Below are 26,061 nucleotides of genomic sequence, written 5' to 3' on the forward strand. Positions count from 1 at the left end.
TGGTTCTCAGTGGTTGTTGAGTTGATGGCAGTCGTGGTGAGATTTTTGCCTTTTATGTCCACCCTATGTCAATTATCTGTTGGAATATCTGTGGAATTCACTCCAGTCAGGATGAATTGTCGATCCTGTCTTCAGGAAACAAAGCTACAGCTCCATGATTGCTTTGTCTTCCCGCATTCCACGGCACCTTGGCTTTGCCCCTGGACCTGCCTTCTCTGTGACCTATCTCAGCTTTCCAAGGAGTGTACCCCTCTATAGTTTATCATCGGACATTTGCTGCTTTATGTGCACAACTGGAGGATGCCACATTTATTTACACTGACAGCTCAAAGACCACCTTTGGTTTTGGGAGTGCCTATATAGTTGGCGACACCCGTATTAGATTTCGGCTTCCCGACCAGTTTTTACTGCAGAGCGTTACGCTGTTCTCCAGGCTGTCCACTACTTCAGTCGCCATACACAGATGCACTATATTATATGCTTGGATTTGCTCAGCTCTGTTCTCAACCTCCGAGCTCTTTATCCCATCCACCCTCTGGTCCACCAGATTCAGGACTTTCTCCACATGCTCCACTTGATGGGCGTCTCTGTGTCGGTCCTCTGGATCCCAGGGAATGTTGGTATCTGCGGAAACAAGGCAGCCGATATAGTGGCAAAGGCTGCAGTCTGTCTTCCTTGGTCTGCTGTTCGCATGGTTCCCTTTGCCGATCTACAGATCATTTTATGTCGTTGTGTTGCTCTTTTAGGGCACACACATTGGTCTGCACATCCCGATAATAAATTATGGAACATCAAACCTCTTCCCTGTACATGGACCTCTTCCACTTGGCCTCGTTGTCAGGAGGAGGTAATTTTATCTCCAGATTGGGTACTGTCTTTTTAGCCTTAGACATATTTTAATTGGCAGTCGTCTCCTGCTTTGTCCTCACTGCTCTCAACCGTGGACGGTGAGACACCTATTTTAATCCACTACAGGCCCATTTACTAATGTCGCCTGATATATCTTCCCTTTTAGCAAATGACATGTGCTCGGCAGATCGCGTCCTTGAGTTTATCCGTGTCAGTGAGATGACATCACACATTTGAAGCTCTTTCCGGGAAAAATCACCTCCCCTTCAATAGCAGTTTCCTAAGATATCCTTCCATTTTTAGTTTTCCTCCTCCTTGAGATTCACTCCCATTGCTGCTATTTTAAATTTTGGTTTTTTACCCTTCATTAAGCAACAGAAGGGGTGCTTATGACCATAGCAGTTTTGTGCCCTAAAACCATAATTTAAAAAAATGATGCTGGGTCTGGTAAAGTCGAAAACTTGGTCATGGCATACTCTTTCCAGCCATGCAGATGGATGAGGTCCTTGTCAGTTGTGTTTGCACAGGACACAGCCCTCTGATGCTCAGCTTCTTGCTCTGATGAGTCACGTGCAGATCATGGTACACCACATTTCAGTAGACTTTTTTTTTATCTTCATACAAAGTGCAGCAGTTAATTTGCTGACAGATTGCCATCTGTATTAACCTACAATCAAACAAATGTATGTGTTTTAAGGTTTTGTGAAATGTCTGACGTGTTCTCTAAAATTTTAGGGAGAAGTTTTTAATTAGTTATCAGGTTAGCTGGCTTACCCATGTTTTGTGTAATGAGCTGCCACCACATTTTTCTGTGCAATTACTTCAGCTTTCCTCTTATTTTAATTTACATTCAGGGATGTGAGCTAGTATGAATGTGTGGGTAATGGTAAATCACTAATTTTTTAAAGAATTTCTCATGGAGAACAGTGGTCTTTCTTAGTCTTTAAAATGGAACGTAAACAGTCTCGATTGCAAGAAACCTTTATTTTTGTGGTTACCGGTTTGTCAGTTACTGACTGGTTTTGGTCAGTTCACTGCCACCATCTACTAACATGGTATGAGATCTGAAGATGATCAGTAACTGACCAAAATCGGTAACAAGAAAAATAAGTTTCTTACAGTTGAGATTGTTTGTTCATTTTAAAATAACTGTGAACAATGAGAGTGAGTGCATGTATTTGTGTAAGACTCACTCACCCTTGTTTTGACAATAACCACATTCATTCCTCCTAATGTTTTTTTTAAGGGTGCTGATCAACTTGCTGTTAAGTGCTTATAAACCACTTTATAAATGTACACTCTTGGATTCTGAAAAGTAAATCTCACCATGATGCAGAGTGCTTCTTGTAGTGCATGACATAAGAGTTCGCTGAGCATCTCCATGCTGCTTTTGTGCTTACTAAATGAGCTTGTAATGAAATTTGTTTGTCGGTTTTCCTTTATCAGTTCTTTCTGGTATTGATCTCAGAATTAAGAGCAATATTCAAGTATTGGTTGAACAAGGGTTTTGTAAGCTATCTCCTTAATGTATTGACTAAGCTTCCTGAGGATTATTCCAATGAATGTCTGGCTTATACTTTACCTGCAGTTAGTTTTATGTGGTCATACCACTTTTAATCGCTCCATATGCAACAGTTTGTATGTGACTGCTTCCAGAGTTGTTCTGCACTCACGTAATCATACAGTAATTGGTTCGTCTGCTTATTTATTCACAACATTCCTTTTTCATGTTCAACTGCCAATTCCTGCAACAAGTGTCAATCTTCTAGTGTTGCAGTTGCATACAGAGACGTGCATCATCTTCAAAAAGCCTGATGGAAGTCTGGATGTTATCCAATAGGTCATTTATGTATATGGTGAAAAGTAATTGTCCCAGAACACTCCCTTGTGATATGCCCAGTCATTTTTCTGTTTGAATAATTCTCTATGTAAAGAATGATATGCTGTGTTATGTTTGCGAGAAACTCTTCAATCCAGTGGAGTCCAATTCCACAGCAGGTCTGATAGTCTGTACACTTGTATTTTGCTGATTAGAAAGCAGTGCAAAACTGTGTTAAACATCTTCTAGCAGCTAAGGAACACGGTATTAACAAGTGCGCCAGTATCTAGTGCTCTCTGGGTCTCGTGAGCGAACAGGATGATCTGAGTTTCGTTGTTTCCAGAACCCATGTTGAGTCTTACAGGCGAGAATTTTGGTCTTCAGAAATGTTATGATACATGGGCATGAAACATGTTTCAAAATTGTAAAACATACTGACAACAGAGACAGAGCCTTGTAGTTTTTTGCAGTGTTCTTAAATCTTCTTGAAAAATGTAATGAGCTGTGCCTATGTTACTAGGAACACTTCACTTCTTCAATGACCTACAGTATAATGCTGCTAGATGAGGAGCAAATTCTTTTGGATGCTCTTTATAGAATTGTAATGGTATCCTGTCAGATCCAGTAGTCTTTCCTCTTAGTGACTTCATTTGAATTTTTATCTCAGTCACCTACACTATCAGATAAAAAGTATCTGAAAACTGCTGTGTAATGCGAAATTGACCACTAGGTGTCACAAGAAGTGGGAATGACAGTATAAAAAGAGGTAGGGAGTACTGTGTTGTCAGTAGAAAAGCAGTAACAGCAGAATGCATTTGTAAGGCGAACTCAATGGCTTTGAAGATGGAAAAGTCATTGGATGTCACCCGAGTAACAAATCACGCACATTTCAATCCTCCTAAAGCTACCCAAGTTGACTGCTGATATGATTGTGGAATGAAAATGCAAAGCAACAACTAAATCTAAATGGAGACCAAACAGACCTCAAGTACTGATGGACAAGGCCCATTGAGCATTGTTGAGGGTTGTTGTAAAACATTGTGTGAAATCAGTGGAAGGAATCACTAGTGAGTTGCAGAGTGCCACCAGCAGTTGAACTAGCACAATGGCTGTGCGTATAGAGTTACAGAGAATGGGTATAACGGCAGAGCAGTTCCTCATAACCCGCACATTTTGGTAGTCAATGCTAAGTAATGTGTAGTGCCAACAGTGGAGTATGGAGAAAGAGGTGTTACAGAATGGGGGTCTTTCATAGCTAATGTGTGATCCCCTTACTGTACTTGAGAAAATGCAAAATACAAAGGGAATTAGCATATTTGACAGCATTGCGCATGGTGAACAGAAGTGGAAGAGTTTGGAGATGATTGTATCAGTATGATGCTGCAGCCTGCCATAAAGCAACATCTTCAAGGCAATGGTTCGTGAGCAGTAACATTCCTGGAAAAGACTGGCTTTCCTAGAGTCCTGACCTGAATCAAACAGAAAACTTTTGTGATGAGTTACAATGTAGAGTTTCTTCCAGACCTTAGTGTCTGTCACTACCTTCTCTGGTTGTGACTCTTGAAGAATGGGTTGCTGTTCTTTCAGATGGTGGTTTTTAAATCAGATTGTGTATTTCATTGTCATTTTGATATTCCTGTGACGATTTAAAGAAGGAACTGCAGTTACAGTGTTAGTGAAACAGTTACGGAAATGTGTTCAATATTTAGATTTTCTGTTATCCTCTGCTTTGATGCCATTATTGTCGCAAGACTTTCTCGACAGATGGCTAGTCCATTTACGCATTTTTTAAACCAAAACTATGTAGGGTTTTTTCCCCCTCAAGCCTTTATATTGAGTTTTACTTCCAAATTCACTGAATGCTACATGCACGGCTCTGAGCCTGAGAAAGCCTAATTTTGGTTTTGTTCAGTTTCTGTATGCCTGGAAGGCTTTGACGACCTTTAAATTTACATTATATTACTGTTCAGTGATAAGACTTCCTAATCCTATTACTCACACAATATAAATTGGCACTTTTGTGTGGAGTGTTTGATGCATAAGCAAGTGTTTGCCACTGCAGATGTTTGCTGCTGTGATGGGTGAAGATGAGAGACTAGAATAGACTGTGTTGCTTTCTTGTGGGACAAGAAATACACTGGGATCACTGTTGCATACACAGTGCCTTCTACAGTGCTGTATTATGCTCCTTTGTTTCCTAGCTAAGGTCAGCAATGGATGGAAACAATCAGTACCAGTGTGAAGTCGTCTAACCAACTGCGCTCCTCCGGGTGCTAAGTTATATTACACAGAAGTGGCAAAGAAACTGGTACACCTGCATAATATTGTGTAGGGCACCTGTGAGCACGCAGAACTACGGCAACACGACTAATGTCTGAAGTAGTGCTGGAGGGAACTGACAGAATGCATCCTGCAGGGCTGTCCATAAATCCATGAGAGTACAAGGGGGTGAAGATCTCTTCTGAATAGCACATTGCAAGGTATCCCAAATATGCTCAGTAATGTTCATGTCTGGGGAGTTTCGTGGCTAGCGGAAGGGTTTAAACTCAGAAGTGTGTTCCTGTAGTCACTCCGTAGCAATTCTGGATGTGAGGTGTGTCACATTGTCCTGCTGGAATTGCCCAAGTCTGTTGGAATGCACATGGACAGACAGACACTCTTTAATCTTGATAACCTGTCATTGTAGCTGCAGTAACCAATTTAACAAATGTGCCAGTCACTTGTTTTATAGGAGTTGCCGACTGCAGTGCCACATTGTGCCTGTTAACATATCTCAGTATTTGAATACACATGCCTGTACCAGTTTCTTTGGTGCTTCAGTGTACATATAGTAAAAGTACAATAATGGACATGTTTCACAACAATATTTTCTTGGCCCCCCATTAAAAATTCATTGTCTTCATGAAAACTCAGTTCTAATAGGGATTTTTTTTCCCTCCATTGACCACTCTTGCTATCTTGTAGATTTTTATGTCTTTGGTGTGCATCTGCAGGTGGTTTATATGCTTGCTCTGGCCTTTCCTGTTGTAGTTATGTGTTCTCTCTGACAACTGATTTCACTTCTCCTTGTTAACACCACCTTAATACTCAAATGCATTGTAACACTTTATGTATTCTCAATTTTTCTATCAATACAGAATGCCTGTTTAATGTGTGCTTCTGTATCTCTTTTGTTTCAGAGTAGATGGTCTTCTGTGTATACTGATTACAGATAGGGATGGTGTACCTGTTTTGAAAGGTAAGTTGCTACAGGAAGTGAGTTTTGTTGAAGTAAAAAAAATGGAAAGTCCAGGATAGAAAAGAAAGAATAGATTGCTACCTACCTCATTCATCCCTCTTTATTCACACAAGAATCAGCATTACAGTGATGCAGGATTTATCAAAGCAATACAGTGCAAATCAGTAAGCTAAAACACACAGTATATCTAATATGCTTTGAGGATATGACCGGTAGAGTATGGGGACAGGCTAGGTGATCAGCTGTGGGCTTAAGGAACTATCCTGCCATTTGCTTTAGTGATCTAGGAAAAAGCCAGTTCAGGCTGCCCAGACAGAACAATTCCATCTTTCTGAATATGGTGTGTGTGTGTGTGTGTGTGTGTGTGTGTGTGTGTACGTACACCCATAGGCTATAGGCAGTGTGTAAATATTGTTGGAATAGGTTATTTACGTAACTAATTGCTAATTGTGCTGGGTTGAAGTGACTCATATCTAGTGTCAAAATGATGTGTTTAGATATTGTGTACATAAAATGAGGTACTCAGTACTTTCAGTGATATTTTTCAGTATCCACAATTTATAAGAGGTAATCTAGTCGTCATGAGTGAACTCTAATTTTGCAGGAACAGTTTTAAAATCTTTGACTGTCCTTATTTAGGATGTTTAATATCTTTTAATCATGTTTGGTTAGTGGCAGGACAGTTTTGAGATATACCATTGCTGTTTCCATTCTTCCTCTTTCTCAAACTGAGCTAGAGTTTCCTCTCTGATTACCTCTGTGTCTTCAACATTTTTTGCAAAGTCTTTCAGGTTATTATGTAATTTGGCATGTTATACACTCCTGGAAATTGAAATAAGAACACCGTGAATTCATTGTCCCAGGAAGGGGAAACTTTATTGACACATTCCTGGGGTCAGATACATCACATGATCACACTGACAGAACCACAGGCACATAGACACAGGCAACAGAGCATGCACAATGTCGGCACTAGTACAGTGTATATCCACCTTTCGCAGCAATGCAGGCTGCTATTCTCCCATGGAGACGATCGTAGAGATGCTGGATGCAGTCCTGTGGAACGGCTTGCCATGCCATTTCCACCTGGCGCCTCAGTTGGACCAGCGTTCGTGCTGGACGTGCAGACCACGTGAGACGACGCTTCATCCAGTCCCAAACATGCTCAATGGGGGACAGATCCGGAGATCTTGCTGGCCAGGGTAGTTGACTTACACCTTCTAGAGCACGTTGGGTGGCACGGGATACATGCGGACGTGCATTGTCCTGTTGGAACAGCAAGTTCCCTTGCCGGTCTAGGAATGGTAGAACGATGGGTTCGATGACGGTTTGGATGTACCGTGCACTATTCAGTGTCCCCTCGACGATCACCAGTGGTGTACGGCCAGTGTAGGAGATCGCTCCCCACACCATGATGCCGGGTGTTGGCCCTGTGTGCCTCGGTCGTATGCAGTCCTGATTGTGGTGCTCACCTGCACGGCGCCAAACACGCATACGACCATCATTGGCACCAAGGCAGAAGCGACTCTCATCGCTGAAGATGACACGTCTCCATTCGTCCCTCCATTCACGCCTGTCGCGACACCACTGGAGGCGGGCTGCACGATGTTGGGGCGTGAGCGGAAGACGGCCTAACGGTGTGCGGGACCGTAGCCCAGCTTCATGGAGACGGTTGCGAATGGTCCTCGCCGATACCCCAGGAGCAACAGTGTCCCTAATTTGCTGGGAAGTGGCGGTGCGGTCCCCTACGGCACTGCGTAGGATCCTACGGTCTTGGCGTGCATCCGTGCGTCGCTGCGGTCCGGTCCCAGGTCGACGGGCACGTGCACCTTCCGCCGACCACTGGCGACAACATCGATGTACTGTGGAGACCTCACGCCCCACGTGTTGAGCAATTCGGCGGTACGTCCACCCGGCCTCCCGCATGCCCACTATACGCCCTCGCTCAAAGTCCGTCAACTGCACATACGGTTCACGTCCACACTGTCGCGGCATGCTACCAGTGTTAAAGACTGCGATGGAGCTCCGTATGCCACGGCAAACTGGCTGACACTGACGGCGGTGGTGCACAAATGCTGCGCAGCTAGTGCCATTCGACGGCCAACACCGCGGTTCCTGGTGTGTCCGCTGTGCCGTGCGTGTGATCATTGCTTGTACAGCCCTCTCGCAGTGTCCGGAGCAAGTATGGTGGGTCTGACACACCGGTGTCAATGTGTTCTTTTTTCCATTTCCAGGAGTGTATTTACAAAAAAATTGGTTGTATCGTACTTCCCAGAGGCACAGCCAGTAGATAGTCCATTACATTTTGCCCAAGCGCGTTAACTCAGTGGGAAATGGTCTGTGAAGTTTAAAAATTACAGTATTTGTGATGGTGACCATGAAAATCAAGAGTTTGGAGTTGGTCCATGTTGTGGTCTCATATAATAGATTACCGCACTGAAAAGGCAACGATCAAGAATTTATTCTTAACCATGTTAGTGGTTGCAGCACTCAAGACTGAAAGCTTCATTTGGAAGTTCTCTGTTGTGGTATCTCCACTTAACATATGCTAATATCCACTTCTCGAACATTCTCATGTAAGTCACAATCCAGAAACAGTGGCTTGCGTGTAACATGCCACTTCTAATGTCAAACGCTCACTGACACATCCAAGCACTGATATTAATCAATTTTCATAATTTTGAAAGTAGACATGTACATCTTAATAAACTTTTAACTTTACTCATTCTATGTTAGCTTCATTTTCTTCTTGTGGTATGATTGTTGTCGTGTGTTTTTTATGTAAAAAGAAATCTTGAAGCTTCCAAAGTTGTGATGGTTTAGTAGGTCACTTCATCTATTAAATGATAAAAATTCATCCCTTTTAGCTTCTGCATGTTAAACAAACTGTCCCTTATAACTAAACAACTTCCACAGAAATCTAGCTTATAACCATTTGCCATGAGTGCACAAATATATCAGACTTTAACTGGCTTCACAAGACTCAAAGAAAGATAAGAAAATTTACATTTGTAGGCAAAGAATTTAATCATTTATATTGCTTTCAAAGACAGTACTTAAATTGACTTTATGAATATTCTTTATGTAAATATAGCAAAATTTAGTGGAAATAAAATTTGTTATTTAGTTTCTTGTTAACTTCAAAATTATTCTAATCATACCAAATGTAAGTAGCAGTTTACAAAGTACAACATTACATATAATCTTTTTTATGTAAGGTGATTTTTACAATCAAGTGACGATAGTATCAGAGTTCATAATGTGCATTAGGTGTGCTTATATCACAAGCTTCATTAGGTACTAAATCAGGTGTTTTGCATAAATGGTCAAAATAAATATTCACAAAAATTCCAACATTTTTCATCATTTTAGGACATTGTAAGGATGCACAGCTCAAAATCATTAATACATGGAGCTGTTGTCTGCTAAATGGTAACCTCATCTACAGTTATTACTGGATCTATTTCTCTTAGGATTGCTGAAAATATGATACATATTCAAGAACAGCCTGAAGCATAGTGATGCCATGTTTATTTTGGGTGAAATGAAGCGTTGGCCCTTTTCTGTGCATATTTCTGGGATGGATGTAGCGATTAATGGGAAACTTGGTGCTACATTCACCTTGTGACATTTGCCTGCTTTATTTCCTCGTTGATTGTCCTCGGTGTTGGAAGTTGAACACTGACTACTTTAAATGATGTAGCTGACAGGTGCACATTTGCGTTTAACAGTTCTTTACTTTCACTGTTCACAATCCCCCAATAATACACAGTAATATGGCTAGTGCACCATTTTCAATAAGCCTCAGTAATAGTTTGCAGGCAAACACCAAATACTGCTACAATAGTTTGCTATCGAACATCTACGAGCAGTAAAAACCTAACCACACAGTTCTAGAAGAATAACAAAGTACATATGGAACAGACACTGTCATTGTTTTAACACATGGCCTAATTGTGTTACACGTATTTCATGATCTGAAACTTGACCTTGGACGGACTGTCTCGGGACCAAAAATCAGGCCCTTATATGTTCTCACAATAATAGGTGGTGAAACTACACATTGTTCGAAGTTTAATTTACAGAAATTACAATTAAAGCTTAACTCATTAAATTAATTGAATACATCGAAAAACTGCTTCTTTGTAACAGTTTCTTATACTAAGAGTTAGGCCGAATTATTTGTTTAAATGATGAAATTAAGATATCGTTACACAAACAGTACTTTTGACGAAACTGAAAATTACTTTGGAATTAATTAAGGGCTGGCTTCGCTAACGTGTTTTTGAACAGAGCCAAATAGATCCTTTAATAATACTATTAGTTTTTCCTTCAAAAGCTTATAATTAGTACAAAATTTATATTTGTTTAAAAGTCAACAATAGAATTTAAGTTGCATAACAATTGCTGATTCCACCCGATAATGAAAGATATTAACTAGTAACAGAATAAATTAGAAAATCAGTTACATACATAAAACTAAGCATAAAATTAGACCTCGTGTTATATTCTTTAAAACTGAGGGCCAATCTTTCTCTTTTACGAAAATGCAGATTATACTCACATGTTAATGGTAATTAGTCAGACATGAAAAAAATGAATTTTAAGGAGGCATATGGCAAAACAAGTGGGGAAGTAAAAATATCCCAGCTTGCTTCATCACAACGTGTGAAAAGCATAGGCTGTGGTTGTAAATTATCATGCAGTCACATTGGCATCACTCAGACGCACAATCCGTTTGAAAAAAGTGTAAACAGGTACGTCGTTGAGAGACCAGAGTTTCTCCTGGCGTATACAACTTTAAAATAACTTCCGGGAATTCAGCCAGGTAACACTTTCAGCGACCACCGATATTTTGGCGGGAGAACACCCCGCCATTTTCAAGGCAACTGCAACGGACAGGCGCCGTACATGCAAATTTAAAACCTCAGTTCTCGGACTCGTGCAGGAAAGATAACACACACTGAACACTAGCGCCACCAAAGATGACCAGTCAGAGCTATCGGTTAGTGAGACTACGAATTCGCAGGTGAGGTAGCATTGACTCTGTCCCTCTGTTTTTTGCCAAGGGAGAGAGCCGGATTCCGAACAGAGTTTAAACAAAACACTCCATCCCTGCTAATGAGGTTGCTCGCTAATTTAATCTCAACTGCCTCCTTAATAACACTGTCCCAATAGCAGGACGTGCATGCCGATATCTTGGTGTTATTTTATAACAAGGAGTGACCAGTATCCAAGCAATGTTCAGCAATAGCAGATCTACTTGGGTGCTGTAATCGTGTGTGCCGTTTATGCTCAGTACATCGGTCCTCCATGGTCCTGATAGTTTGACCAATATATGCCATGCCGCAGCTACAAGGAATGCGATATACACCCACATTACGCAGACCAAGATCATCTTTAACAGAATTCAAAAGCACTATAATTTTAGATGGAGGTTGAAAGACACATTTCACATCGTATTTCCATAAAATACAACTGATCTGGTTCGAAGTGTTTCCTATGTAAGGCAAAAAGGCAGTAGACTTAGGTGTCGACTCAGAATTGTCATCAACCACCCGATGTAATGTTGGTCAATAGCACAACGCACGTTCAATCTGTCTATCACTATAACCATTTTGACAAAACGTAACTTCAAGATGGGACAGCTTAGCTGGCAAAGTCTCAGCGTCGGAAACGACATGTGCCCTGTGTACCAAGGTATGAAGTACCCCTTCACGCTGAGCTGGATGGTGGCAACTATTAGCCTGTAAGTACAAGTCGGTGTGAGTACGTTTCCTGTAGACTGCATATCCCAATGATCCATCATCCTTTTCCTAACCAACACATCAAGAAAGGGAAGGCAACCATCCTCTTCCACCTCCATTGTTGAATGTTCAGGTGGATCGAGTTCAGATATTCTAGAAAGGCATTTAAATTCTCCCTACCATGAGGCATGTACGTCGCCTGTCTGTTGCAGTTGCCTTGATAATGGTGGGGTGCTCTCCCGCTGGAATATCAGCGGTCGCTGAAAGTGTTACTTGGCTGAATTCCTGGAAGTTATTTGAAAGTTATGTCATTGTTAATAATCCAAAGTTTCCAGGCAGGTAATTGTTAAATGTGTCCATTGTTTAGTAAGAAATCAAATTGGCATCAACAGGTGCTGTGGAGATGTTAAATACTAAACACTTCAGCTGGATACCAGAGGAATGTATAGTGTATTACTTATCAAGAAGCAAAAGTACACGTATCTGTAGTTTAAATTCAATGATACCTACATTCTCTTAAGAACTGTCATCGTTCATCATTTTGTCTCTCTTATACTTTTCGACCTCTTGTTCATCATGAAGAAAATGAACATTAATTTCACAGTCAGGTCAAATCATTAGTGTTGTTAAAATTCTTCATTGTTCATAATAATTTTTGAGGTGCATGCAAACAAAATTGGTTTAAGGTTTGCAGGTTACATGTCCTAGTACAATGAATAGGAGATTCATCTTCCATGAGTGTAAAACTCAAACATTTGACTTTTTTCTGATATCACCACCATTATTATTATTTATTATTGTTTTTACTACAGTTTCAGCAGACTCAGCCCCAGAACTTGCAATGCGACCAAGTTTCTTATCCACTTTTAGTATGGCTACTGAGCAAGGAGGAAAACTTGGACTTGGGAAAAATAAATCCCTAATCTGCATGTACTCCTCATACCAGGTAATTTTTCTTAGCCAGATGTAACATTTGACAGACTGAAGTGAATCAATTTTGTTGTCTGCTTTATCAGTTTTTATGTGTAAATAATTGGATGCCAGCAGTGCCATTGTGTGTCCTGCTTATTTACTGATCTATTCATGTATTCATTTTGAAATAAAAACTTGTTTTCATGTCAAAATATGAACAGTGAACTACAGAGTGGAAGGCAAGAGTGAGAAAAAAAAGATGGCAAGTGTTTTGTTAAAGGCTAGAGAAGGAATTTGACCTAAGAGCTCAAGACATACAAACGTCAATCTAGAGGGTTGTAGAGATGGAACAAAGGAGAACATTGATTTTGGAAATCTCAGAAAATGGGTGACTCAGTTACAACTCTGAATAACATATGCTTGTAAAAGTTCAATTTCTTGGACATTACAATGAGTTCCTTTTTGCGTATGAATAGGATTTGTTTGATTACCAACACTTACATTGTCTGTCAAATTGTCAGTCATGTATCTTATAAAACATAAGAAAAGTCATGTAATATACTTAGTTGCTGATCAGGACCTACTAATCAGTACCAAGTAACAGTGCTCCAGCAATATGTGGTGGATCATGTATCCTTCTGTGTAGTTGCGGTGCTGGAAAGACAACTCGTGTTGTCTGCCAAAACTACCAAGGAACTCAGTCTGTTGTATTAACTAGTACATTTATTAACACACTTAAACAAAACAAAAGTCTTTTTAATATTGCGTATGTAGAGCGACAGAGCATTCACATACTCAAATCTCCACTCAACATCACAGACAGTTGTAAGTCACAATTTCTCTCATAACTAACCGAACACCATTGAGTTGTTTCTTTTCCTCTTTAGATTTCCATCCTTACAGGTAGTTTACTCTGAGAGTAGCAAAGTACAGTTGAGCCACCAATCCAAAATATGGGAAGCTGCCCCAGCAGGTAGGGGCATGTATATGCTGCTTTGCCTTCTCAATGCCATGCATTTGCTTTTCTGTATCTCCATTGGTACTCCTGTTTGTCAAAAGTGTGCACAGTGGAAGGTTGACCAACTTAATAGCTAGATAAATGGCAGAATTGGGGCACACACACACACACACACACACACACACACACACACGCCTTCTGTTGGGCCAAAAGGATTGGAGTGGAACACAACATTAGCAAAATTGGTATATTACACCTGTATCACAGTCTAACATAAGTCGCGACACTTCGCCTCGATTTTGTTGCCTTCAGCGCCAGCAGCGGTCCAAGCGGCCGGTAGGTTGAACTGTGAGTTTGGCGCGATCGTGAAAGCGAATAGTGATTGTTTATTTTGATTTATACAATGGTTTTTACCGTCGGGAGCGTTTGTAGCGCAATAAATTGCAGCAGCAATAGGAATAAGACACCACAGCTGTCTTTTTTTAGGTTTCCGAAGGATCCTGAGAGGTATATACCATCATGTTACTAAACTGTATCGTCAGGATTCATTTGCAAATGTATGTGTATAAATCATGAATGTTTTGTTTTAGGAGGAAAAAAATGGCTAGTTAATAGCAGATGAGAAGACCTTATGAAGAAAGACCCGGTTTACCTGTACAATAATGAACGCAGACAATAACAAACTCGTGTGGAATGCAGTATCCACACTGTTTGACATTCCAAATAAGCCACCTCAACTGACAATGAAGAAGAAACTGCCACAAAGATTCGACAGTCAATCTAAAGCTGTAAAACAGTCCTATGACACAGAAGCAGCTAGTTCAACTCTCCATTTATTAGTGCTAGATTCGTGAGAATCAACACAAGACCTGCTTTGACGATGAAGTGGTTAGATTAAGTGCAGCTGTCCGTGTCTTACAAAAGCGTATGAAGTGTCGGAATGTGCAGATCGCTAGACTTAGAGTGAAACTATTATGGGACAAGGAAAGTGCCTACAGACAGATTGTTTGAAAATTATTCAAATATTTGGTTTTTCGTGAAATGTTATGTAATCAGCTCATTATGTTTTCAACATATTTCTCCCACTATTTGTCAGTTGCTTGTCCCACTTAGAATAATACAAAGATGAAGGTCGTGGAAACAAGTGACAATGACAAACACAGAAGGCCTACAGAAAGATAAATGAGCTGTCCATCGCGTTTGCATGTAGAGGCACATGTCTGTGCTTCTTACATGTGAATCTGTGTGTTTATATTCTTTTGATATCAACGTGGTACGCTGCAATTCTGTCCAATGTCACAAGTGTTTCTTCACGAATGTGTTGTAGCTTGCCACTCTATTCATGGTTTTTGTCCATACTTGCGCTTATTTTAGAATCATTTTTAGAAACTTATATGCCTTCTAATACTACACAAACTCTTGGAGGCAAGAAACTAACTCGAATAATTCGGAAATTACGTAGGAAATGGATGCAAACAAACATTATGCTTACGACGTGTCTGACGTTCACCTTACCTGCCGCTCTGAGCGCTAGTGTCGCTCCATCTGTCAAACGGCAGCAACTTTTACAGCAGTGAGTGTCGGACTGTTATGTTAGACTGTGCCTGTATTATGTTTGAGATTCTTGTTGGTCTTTCCCTCCTGAGGGAGAAGATTCAAAAAGGGGATGTGATTCATGTTAACTTTGTTTGGGTGGCCTTAGGACATGAAGAGGTGGGAACTCCAATGGGTTCCAATGGGACACATTTCCAGAAAGCTTTTGTGGACTACAAACCACAATAATCTCATTGTGAAAGATCCAGAGAAGCTAGATGTGATATTATTATCCAGTGTGCTCATAGTGTAAAGAACATATGGATCAAAATGGGGGAAATTTGGATCACTTTAGGATTGTTAATACCACTGTTTTTCCTCTGTAGGAAGAGGGCACATCAAACAATGCCACAGTATTCTCTAATATGTGGAATGTTAATGTAAAACAATTGTTCTGAATTTTACATGATTCTTTATTTATCCTGCTGGTCCTATCACACATTTTGTGAGTGGTGTGCTCATGTTTGTTGAGCCAGTTCAAAAGAAGTTAACTGAGTTACTCAAGCTATTTCTTCAGAGGTGATTTTTGCTGCTAGTGCATTTATGCTGTTTCATGGGAAATGATTTCGTCTATGAGTTCTAAGTCCTGACTGGTGAACTTTTACTTTTGTCAACTGGTAATATATGTATCTCTTATGTTACATTGAACTTGATTACAAACCTGTTGACAGTAGTTAAAGTGTCGTAATTTAAAAATAAGTGATGTAGACAATGCTATCAGTAAAAAATAGAAATAGCATGTTCCTACACTAGTGGTATTTTTATTCATCTTTCCACAGATGTAGTCAAATACAATGTTGGCTTTTGATTCATGGTGTAGTTACCATTAATTTGTCCAAATAGATATTGTGATCAGAATGTATAGTTATAGAAACTTACAAAGAATGAACCGAATGACATGGCACTTTTACAAGACACTGAATTGTCATTAGAGAGTGAAGTGCTTCAGATCCATGTGTGGACATTGAGTTAGGTTTTCCATGATTTCCTTAAATTGCATAAGGCAAGTGCATGGATGGTTTCCTTGAAAGGGCAATGCCGATATCCTTTCCCAATCAGAAGCCGTCATTCTCCTCAAGATCTCTTCATTGAGCCCGCTGTGGGTCAGCAGGTAAGAATAGGCCCGAGGTATCCTGCCTGTCATAAGAGGCGGCTAAAAGGAGTTCCATGTGTTTCGGCCTTCATCTGATGGTCCCCTGTGGGGTTTGACCTTCATTCTTCAAAATTTTCCTGAAGAGCGAGCCAATTGGGGAAGAGCGCCTTACATGGTGCATCGTGTCCAACGTGCATTGAGATTTTTAGCCCTCTTTCTCATCGTCACATTTCAGTCCCACTCATTCTCTGTCTCTTGGGCGAGGACACCTTCCTGGGTGCGTTTTCCACCATGCACTATGCAATGTCACTTTCTGCATTGACAATGACCTTGTACACCTTTGCATCTGATATCCAGCACGGTAACCAGTCCGTTGCGGTGTGGTCTTCATGTACTCTGTTACTTGTAGCCCCCTGACCACACAGGAATTGCTCTGTTCATGCCTGTGCTGTGAACTCCCCACGTATGCCAAGGCGTAGATGCCCATTCCCCTGGGGTATTGGGACTCCCGGCAATGGCCGTCCTGCCAGATAGCCTTTGCTGTGGCTGGGTGGCACCCATGGGGAGGGACACTGGTCGGAGTGGGTGGCATCAGGGCGGATGACACGTGATGAAGCAAAGTCCATCATCTCTTGCTGGTGGTGAAACACCAGCAGTCTCTAAGTGTTCACGAGCTCAATTCAACACACAGAAATACAACCCCAAATCATTCCCCTCTCTGGCCATACCATGGGAGGAACGTCAGGTTAAGGATGGCAGTGGATCTTATTCGCCCCAGTACCTTGTAAGTTTGAGAGCTGATTGGGATCTTTCATGACGATGAAGCCTCAGCTTTTTGTTGAGCATTTAGAGGACAAGTTTGGGGAGATGGAGGGATTGTCCAAAATGAGATCTGGGTCAGTCTTGATGAAAACAGCATCCTCTGCACATCAGACATTGCTCTCTTGTGACGATCTGGGGAATATTTCTGTAATCATCACACCCATGAGAGCTTAAATATGGTCCAGGATATCATATTTCACAGGGACCTTCTTTTGCAGTCTGACTGTAAGCTGCATGCCAATTTAGAGTGGCAAGGTGTATATTTTGTCCGGACGAGGGATAATCAGGTTGTCACTTGTACCTTCATCTTGGCCTTAGAGGGTGATAAATTACCCGAGAAGGTCAAGGTGATGGTCTGCTGCTGTGTTGTAAAGCCCTATATCCTTCCCCCGATGTGGTGCTTTAAGTGCTGGAAGTTTGGCCATATGTCTTTCCGCTGTACTTCCAGTGTCACATGTCGAGATTGTGGACGCTCGTTATATCCCAATACTCTATATGCCCCGCCTTCCATCTGTGTCAACTGTGGAGAGCACCATTTGCCTTGCTCACCAGACTGCAGGATTCTCCAGAAAGAAAGGAAAATCATGGAGTACAAGACCCTGGACTGACTGACCTACACTGAGCCTAAGAGAAAATTTGAAAGCCTGCATCCTGTATGTATGACATTCTTACGCTGCCCCTACAACAGTTCTGGCACCATCAGCTCCGCCAACCCCAGTCACCTCTCACAGCCGGAAGACTACACCTGCCCCCTAGATGATGGGGGGCATTTCCCTTCCTGTTGCTCCCGAACCACCTACTACGGGAGCAACCCCCTACCCCCAACCATTGGTGAGGTCCATCCCCAATTTTAAGCCAGAGAAGCATAAGTCGTCTTCCACTTCTCTTGCTAGGAAGGGGTCCCATGTCACTCCCTTCCCAGGTTTCTGCTAGTGGGAAAGATGATACCTGCCAGTGTCTGAAGAGCTCAAAATCAGCTGGTTGTAGGGCTTCACACTCATCTTTAGTCCCAGAGACTGAGCCAGTGAAGTCCTCCCAGACAGGGCAATGCAAGGAGCAGCAAGAGAAATCCAAAGAAAAGACCCCTAAGACAAAGGAAATTGCGGTGGCATCCACACCACTACTACTTACAAGCACTGTGTCTGAGGATGGGGTGAAGATTCTGGCGTCTGCTGAGGACCTAGATCTCGCCAGACCCTCAGACACAGTGGCTATAGACTGCCCAGTCAATAAGTCGGTGGCTGCAGGTGACTTTGAGGCTTAAACTGCCTCATTGAATGTTCCGTGCCTTCCCAGTCTCACGATGAGGTCATCCTCCAGTGTAATTGCTGTCGTTTTTTCCAGCTCCTGGCTGAACTACAACAACTGTTAAGCTTTACTCCTGCTATCTGCATTGCCCTCCAGGAAACCTCGTTCCTGGCAATGCGGACCCCTGCACTTCGTGGCTATAAGGGATATTACAGGAACTGTAGTGACTATAATAGTGCATCAGGTGGAGTTTGGATTTATGTCCTAAATTCAGTCTGTAGAGAGACTGTGATGCTTCAAACCCCTCTTGAAGCTGTGGCTATCAGAATAAGGATGACGCAGGAAAGAAGTGTCTGCAATGTATATCTTCCTCCAGATGGTGCAGTACCCCTGAATGTATTAGCTTCACTGATTGATCAACTCCCTAAACCTTTCCTACTTATGGGAGATTTTAACAGCTGGCCTCTGTGACTGAGTGGTTCTAGGCTCTTCAGTCTGGAACTGCGCTGCTGCTATGGTCACAGGTTCAAATCCTGCCTTGGGCATGGCTGCATGTGATGTCCTTAGGTTAGTTAGGTTTAGGTAGTTCTAATTCTGGGGGACAGAAGACTTCAGGTGTTAAGTCCCATAGTGCTTAGTCATTTGAACCATTTTTGTGATTTTAACTCTCATAACTCCTTGAGGGGTGGCACCATGCTTACCAGCCAAGGCAGAGATGTCAAAAATTTACTGCCTCAGTTTGACCTATTCCTCTTAAGTACTGTGGCCACCACACATTTCAGTGTGGCTCATGGTAGTTACTCGGCCATTGCTTTATCAATTTGCAGCCTAGGAGTTCTCCCTTCTATCAAATGGAGAGCACATGACAATATGTGTGGTAGTGACCACATCCCCATCTTCCTGTCACTGCCCCGGCATCAGGCACACGGACGCCTGACCAGATGGGCTTTAAACAAGATGGACTGGGAAACTTTCATCTCTGCTATCACCATTGAAACTCACCCACATAGTAACATCGATGTGGTATTGAGCAGGTAACTACAACGATCGTTTCTGTGGCAGAAAATGTCATCCCTTGTTCTTTAGGGAGCCTCCGGAGACAGTCAGTCCGATGGTGGTCACCGGAAGTTGCTGAGGCTATTAAGCTCTACACCGGCATTAGTGGCACCCTTCCCTGGAGCACCTCATAGCCTTTAAATGGCTACATGCTCGCGTTCGCCAACTTACAAAACAATGGAAGCAGGATGTTGGGAGAGATGTCTCGACCATTGGGTGCCATACCTCACCTTCTCAAGTCTGGGCAAAGATCAAACATGTTTTCAGGTACCAGTCCCCAACAGGTGCTCCTGGTGTTAACATAAATGGCATGTTATCTATCGACGCAGATGCAATTGCTGAGACTATGCTCGAGCCTCTGCATCGAATTGCCCCACAGCCTCTCGCACTCTCAAACGGTGGCTGTAAGGCAAAGTCCCCTCATTTACAAGACACTACTGTGAATCCTACAATGCCCCATTTACAGAGTGGGAGCTCCTCAGTGCCCTTGCACATTGCCCCGACACAGTTCCTGGTCCAGGTTGGCTCCACAGCCAGATGATTAAACATCTCTCATCTGACTACAAGTGACACATTCTCGTCATCTTCAACTGGATCTGGTGCGATGTCGTCTTTCCATGTCGTCTTTCCGTGCTAAAGCTCGGTAAAAACCCGCTTGATGTGGATAGGTATCGGTCTATCAGGCTCACAAACGTTCTCTGTAAGCTGCTGGAATGTACGATGTGTTGGCAGTTGGGTTGGGTTGGGTTCTGGAGTCACGTGGCCTACTGGCTCAACGTCAGGGCGGCTTCCGCCAGGGTCGCTCTACCACTGATAATCTTGTGTCCCTCGAGTCTGCCATCCAAACAGTCTTTTGCAGTCTTTTTTTATTTACGAAAAGCTTATGACACTACACAGTGACATCATATCCTTGGCACATTATACGAGTGGGGTATCCGAGGTTGCTCCAGATTTTTATCTAGAATTTCCTGTCACTCTGTACTTTCTGTATCCAAGTTGGTGCCTCATTTAGTTCCATCCATATCCAGGAGAATGGAGTCCAGCAGGGCTCTGTATTGAGTGTCTTTCTATTTTCTGTGGCCATTAACTGTCTAGCAGCAGCTGTCGGGCCCTCCGTCTCACCTTCTCTGTATGCAGATGACTTCTGCACTTTGTACTGATCTTCCAGTACCGGTGTTGCTGAGCGTCGCCTATAGGGATCCATTCGCAAGGCGCAGTCATGGGCTCTAGCCCATGGCTTCCAGTTTTCTGCCATGAAGACATGTGTTATGCATTTCTGTTGGCGTCATACTGTTCATCCAGAACCAGCACTTTACCTTAATGACGATCCACTCACTGTAGTGGAGACATGTCGATTCGTAGGTCTGGTTTTAAATGCTTGTTTGACTTGGCTTCCTCATCTTCGTCAGTTTAAATGGAAGTGTTCACAGCACCTCAATGCTCTCTGCTGCCTGAGCAACACCAACTAGGGTGCAGATCGCTCCACGCTGCTGCAGCTCTACAGAGCCCTTGTTCAATTCCTCCTTGACTATGGGAGTGTGATTTGTGGTTCGGTGGCACCCTCAGCGTTGTTTGCTCGACCCATCGCACCATTGCGAGTTGGGCTAGCGACAGGAGATTTTAGGATGAGTCCAGTGAAAAGCATACTGGTGGAGGCTGGAGACCATCCATTGAAGATAAGACATGTGGCACATGTCACCAATTATGTTGTACACATTCATAGCTCTCCTGAACGTCCTAATTACCATCTTTTCCCAACCAAGGCGGTTCACCTCCCACATAGGGGGCCCAGGTCAGGGCTAACGATTGCGGTTCGCACGCGATCGCTTCTGTCTGAACTGGAGTCCTTCTCTTCACCAGTTCTCCTCGAGGTCCATTAATGTACACCTCCGTGGTGTAGCTCTAGGCTGAAGTTTCACCTGGATCTTTCGCATGGCCCTAAGGACTCGGTTAACCCTGTGGCTCTCCACTGTCACTACTTCTCAATTCTTGAAGTGAAGTGTTCAAAGGCTCAGAAGTGGTTTACACTGATGGCTCGATGGCTGATGGTAATGGTGGCTTTGCCTTTGTTCACAGAGGGCATATTGAACAGCATTCCTTGCCCGATGGCTCCAGTGTATTCACTGCAGAGCTGGTGGCCATCTCTCTTGCACTTCATTATTTCAGTTCATGCCCCAAGGAATTGTTTCTTTTGTGTACTGACTCCTTTTGAGCAGCCTACAAGCTATCAACCTGTGCTACCCTTGCCAACCTTTGGTGGCATCCGCCTAGGAGTCCATCTATGCCCTGGACCGTTCCTGTCGTACAGTGGTGTTTGTGTGGAGCCCCAGGACACGTCAGCATCCCAGGCAACAAACATGCTGACAGGCTGGCCAAACAGGTTACGCAGAAACCGCTTCTGGAGCTGGGCATCTCTGAACCTGGCCTGTGTTCTGACTTAGCCGCAGGGTTTTTTGGCTTTGGGAGATGGAATGTCATTAAGGAGACTACGAATGTGTGGAAGTCTTCCATGTGGGCCCCTCACAGGGAACGACCTGTTCTCTTCCGGCTCTGCATTGGCCATGCTTGGGCGACCCACAGTTACCTTTTGTGCCATGAAGACCAGCTTCAGTGTTGGTGCGGTGCCTGGTTGACAGTTGCTCATATGCTGGTGCACTGTCCCATTTTGACTGCCCAGCGAGGAAATCTTGGGTAACCAGACTTTCTGCAACTCATTTTATCTGACAATGCCTCATTGGCGGATTTAGTTTTAAGTTTTATTTGTGAGGGTGGGTTTTAACATTTGATCTGAGATTTAGTGCTTGTCCTTTGTCCCTCTGTGTCCTCCACCCTAGTTCTTTTAGGGTGGAGGTTTTAATGTGTTGCAGAGTGGCTGGCTTTTCCTTTTTAAGCTCTTGGTTGGCCAGCCACTGCAATCTGCTTTTTTGTATTGCATTGTATTGTATGTTAACCAGGGGCCTATAAACGACAGAGAGGCTCCATCTCCGATGCCGCTGCAGTGGTCCTCAACCCCACGATGACTACTGCAGTCCACTTCACCCCTCTGCTGCCCCACACTGAACCACTCTTTCAGGGTTATTGTGCGGTTTCGGTCCCTGGTGGACCCTCCCCCCCCAGGGAATGTCTCACAGCAGATGAGTGTAACCCCTATGTTTTTGCATGGTAGAGTAATGGTGGTGTATGCGTACTTGTTTGCATAGCTATCACTGAAATAGTGTAGCTGAGGCGTAGTAAGGGGAACCAGTCCGCATTTGCCGAAGCAGATGGAAAACTGCCTAAAAACCATCCACAGACTGGCCGGCTCACTGGATCTCAACCCAAGTCCGTTGGGTGGATTCATGCCGGAGACCAGGCACTCCTTCCCAATCCGGAAAGCCATGCTTTACACCTCATGGCTAACCAGGTGGGCTTTCTTGTTTTACTCTCCTGTTTCTAGTGTCTCTGTTTTCTTGTCCTCTTTTGTTACTTTCAGTGTTCTTTGCCTTTCCTTTCTTTCCGTTTTGTGATATGTGTCTTGTCTGTTTTATTCTCACACTTGTGGCATTGTTTTATTAGGAACAAGGGACCGATGACCTTGTGATTTGGTCCGTTGCCCCCTCTTTTAAACAAACCAACCAATCTCGTCATTGACAGTATGTTGAACAGAAATTTTCCTTCCTTGATGGATGGATGGATGGATGGATGGATGAATTGCAGTGGTAGGACTGAGATAAGAAAAGCACTATTGAAAGTTGGGTTTCCAGCTATGAGTGTGACAGACTATTGCTCTGTGACTGTAAAATCCTAAGTGACTGTATCGTGTATAGTTATTAACATAATGTGTCTGTTTTTAATGTGAAACTTCAAGCTTTAGATTTCTCTTATTTGTTAGTAAAATTACCACTACAATATAAATTACAAAGATGCTCTTATCGGTTGTATATTCCAGATTCTTTATTTACATGAGTCTATCTTTTTAAGTAAGAAGTAGTAAGGGAGACTCTAGTGGACTTTAACCTTAGGGAACACCTGGTGAAGATTGCAAGTTACACTATCAAAATATCGTGCAAGTACGACGTGGCTTGCCAGCAGAAAACCCGATTTTTCAAGATGACAGCTTGAACCAATTCGGACTTCCATCAGCTGCTGCTTTTATTTTTTTTTCACTTGTGTTACACAAGCAAAACATTTTAAATGAAACTGTCATGTATAATATTATCATAAATCTTTGATTTTATTATTAATGTTTGCTAAGTATTTAACATAGTGAAAGTAGGTTAATTTTGACACTGTGAGTTGAGCACATTTTATTTATATCTTTTTTTCCCCAGGTTGTGCAGATAAATAAGTTGCCACTGGTAATCAGTTTCATTGCTACAAGCTCATGCAACACAGGGCATTTGCTTTCCTTGGAACACTCAATTGAACCACTATTGGGAGACCTGAAATGCGCAGTAGCAGACTGAGTACCATTCTGGGACTGACTGTGTGATAAATGTATGCATGTTGCATGTATTGTGTACAGCACTTTATGATACTGAAATGTTATGTTCCTTGTCCTGAAATTTATTTACACTGTTTAAAACCAAACTATGTTTTTAAAATAAATATTTCTCAATTTTCATAGTAAACGATACTTGTGCTTATCTCAGATTCAGTGCTTAACTTTTAATCTCATAAATTAACTAATGACTCTGAAAGAATCTATTTGGCTTCATGGTAAAAACATTTTCATGACTATCTAGATCAGGCTGTTCCAGCTCATCGGCTCCGTTGTGAGCTGCGGAGCGCTCCCTGCCCCAGGGAGCCGTGTCGCTCGCTGTAACCAGTCAAGTGGGCCGGCACGTGGCACGGCTGGCTGAGGCAGGCGGCAAGGCAAGCGTTTTGATGTGCCAGCTGCGTCTTAAAAGATCGACAACCTCATACTCTTAGCTGCTAAGACGTGGTGACATGCTACACCAGGAAATACGATGTTCAGGAAATAAATAAGAAACAACTGTTTTACAAGAAATTGCATACTAACTTTATTGGGTCTCTGTAGCTTGACATTTTCTTTTCATTACAAGATCGGAAATATCAGGCGTCAAAGTGTTCGCAGAGTTAATGCGGAGGATGGCCTTCATTGTTGCATCCTGAAGAAACGATCGTTCCTTACTTTTTACTCTTTTCATTACTGAGAAAAGCTGCTCACAACAATACGTAGATCCAAACATGCACATGATCTGAGCGGCATTGTTGTGAAGCTTGAGAAATGTTTTTTGCTGTAATGAATGATACCATTGTGACAAATCCAACGTGTTGTAGTACCTCTCTTTCAACAAAGTTGAATTTTGCAAATCAATTATCTCCAATTGAAGTGACGGTGACAAGTCATCGGGGGAAACTGAAAAAGGAGTGCTGAACACCTTAAGTTCCGTTTCCAAACTAGTGAGGTCTCGGAATCGTGTTTCAAACGACGTGATGAGCTGCTTTAACTTTGCTTGGTAATCGCCGAAAGTAGTACCTTCAGGTAGTTCTAAAGAAGCAAGACGACTGAAGAACGTTAAATGTCCATTACTCATGTGCCTCTCAAATAAACGTAACTTTTCAATGAACGCTTTGATCCGGTCGTGCATGTCAACGATTAGCTGCCCTTTGCCCTGCAGTGACAGATTTAAATTATTCAGATGCATAGTTATATCAGCTAGGAACGCCAGGTCTGATATCCATTTTATATATTTCAGACAACACATTTCTTCTCCTTTCATTTCGAGAAAAAGGGATATTTCCTCACGAATGGCAAAGAAAACATCAAGAACTTTTCCCCGACTCAGCCAACGAACTGTACTGTGGTAAGGTATATCCCCATACTCCGCTTCGATATCTTTCAGGAATCCTTTGAATTGGCGATGATTCATACCGTGACGCCGCACAAAATTCACACACTTCACGACATCTGTCATTACGCCACCTAGCTCTACTGTTTCAGCATACAGTGCCTCTTGGTGAATAAAACATAGGTCTTTCCCGAATTCGTCCCTGAGTTTATTTTTCAAATGAGAAGCAAAACCTTGGTGACGCCCGATCATTTGTGGTGCACCGTCTGTAGCTACAGAATGGAGCTTATCCCACAGACAAATTCATTTACACCGCAACAGGACATGACATTTTTGAAGCTGTTTGTGAATCAGTAGACAATATGAATTTGTCTGTGGGATAAGCTCCATTCTGTAGCTACAGACGGTGCACCACAAATGATCGGGCGTCACCAAGGTTTTGCTTCTCATTTGAAAAATAAACTCAGGGACGAATTCGGGAAAGACCTATGTTTTACTCACCGAGAGGCACTGTATGCTGAAACAGTAGAGCTAGGTGGCGTAATGAAAGATGTCGTGAAGTGTGTGAATTTTGTGCGGCGTCACGGTATGAATCATCGCCAATTCAAAGGATTCCTGAAAGATATCGAAGCGGAGTATGGGGATATACCTTACCACAGTACAGTTCGTTGGCTGAGTCGGGGAAAAGTTCTTGATGGTGCTTTCGTCAAGCGCTAGCGAAAATGCAACAAAGCTCTCCGCCTTTCTCCTGAGCTGTGTCTCTAAATCTGCTGCCATGTCCGGGATTCGACGAGACATTGTTTGCTTCGACAGGCAAACCCCTTCAATTGCCTGCACCTCCATTGGAAACAAACATTCTGCAACACCTACCATGCACGATTTTACGAGTGGTCCCACCGAAAATGGCTTGCCACTTGTCGCAATGATGTGA

At 42.6% G+C, this 26,061-nt stretch overlaps 1 protein-coding gene across 4 annotated transcripts in view; it reads left to right on the plus strand.

The window, feature by feature from the left end:
- Positions 1-26,061, plus strand: part of LOC126457612 (ragulator complex protein LAMTOR3) — a 109,021-nt gene that overhangs the window by 18,029 nt on the left and 64,931 nt on the right. For 2 of the 4 annotated variants that reach the window (XR_007585495.1, XM_050094065.1), the window contains exons 3-5: positions 5,848-5,906; positions 12,466-12,599; positions 23,646-23,811. Coding sequence is in view for 3 of the 4 variants with exons in the window: in XM_050094065.1 (XP_049950022.1) it covers positions 5,848-5,906; positions 12,466-12,599; positions 23,646-23,780 (328 nt within the window). In the remaining variant the exon portion in view is untranslated. Of the gene's footprint in view, positions 1-5,847; positions 5,907-12,465; positions 12,600-23,645; positions 23,946-26,061 lie in introns of those variants that run through there. The other 2 variants (XM_050094066.1, XM_050094064.1) reach the window with 1 other exon arrangement.

Source organism: Schistocerca serialis, chromosome 2, assembly GCF_023864345.2.
Source record: "Schistocerca serialis cubense isolate TAMUIC-IGC-003099 chromosome 2, iqSchSeri2.2, whole genome shotgun sequence".
Taxonomy (NCBI): Eukaryota; Metazoa; Arthropoda; class Insecta; order Orthoptera; family Acrididae; genus Schistocerca; species Schistocerca serialis.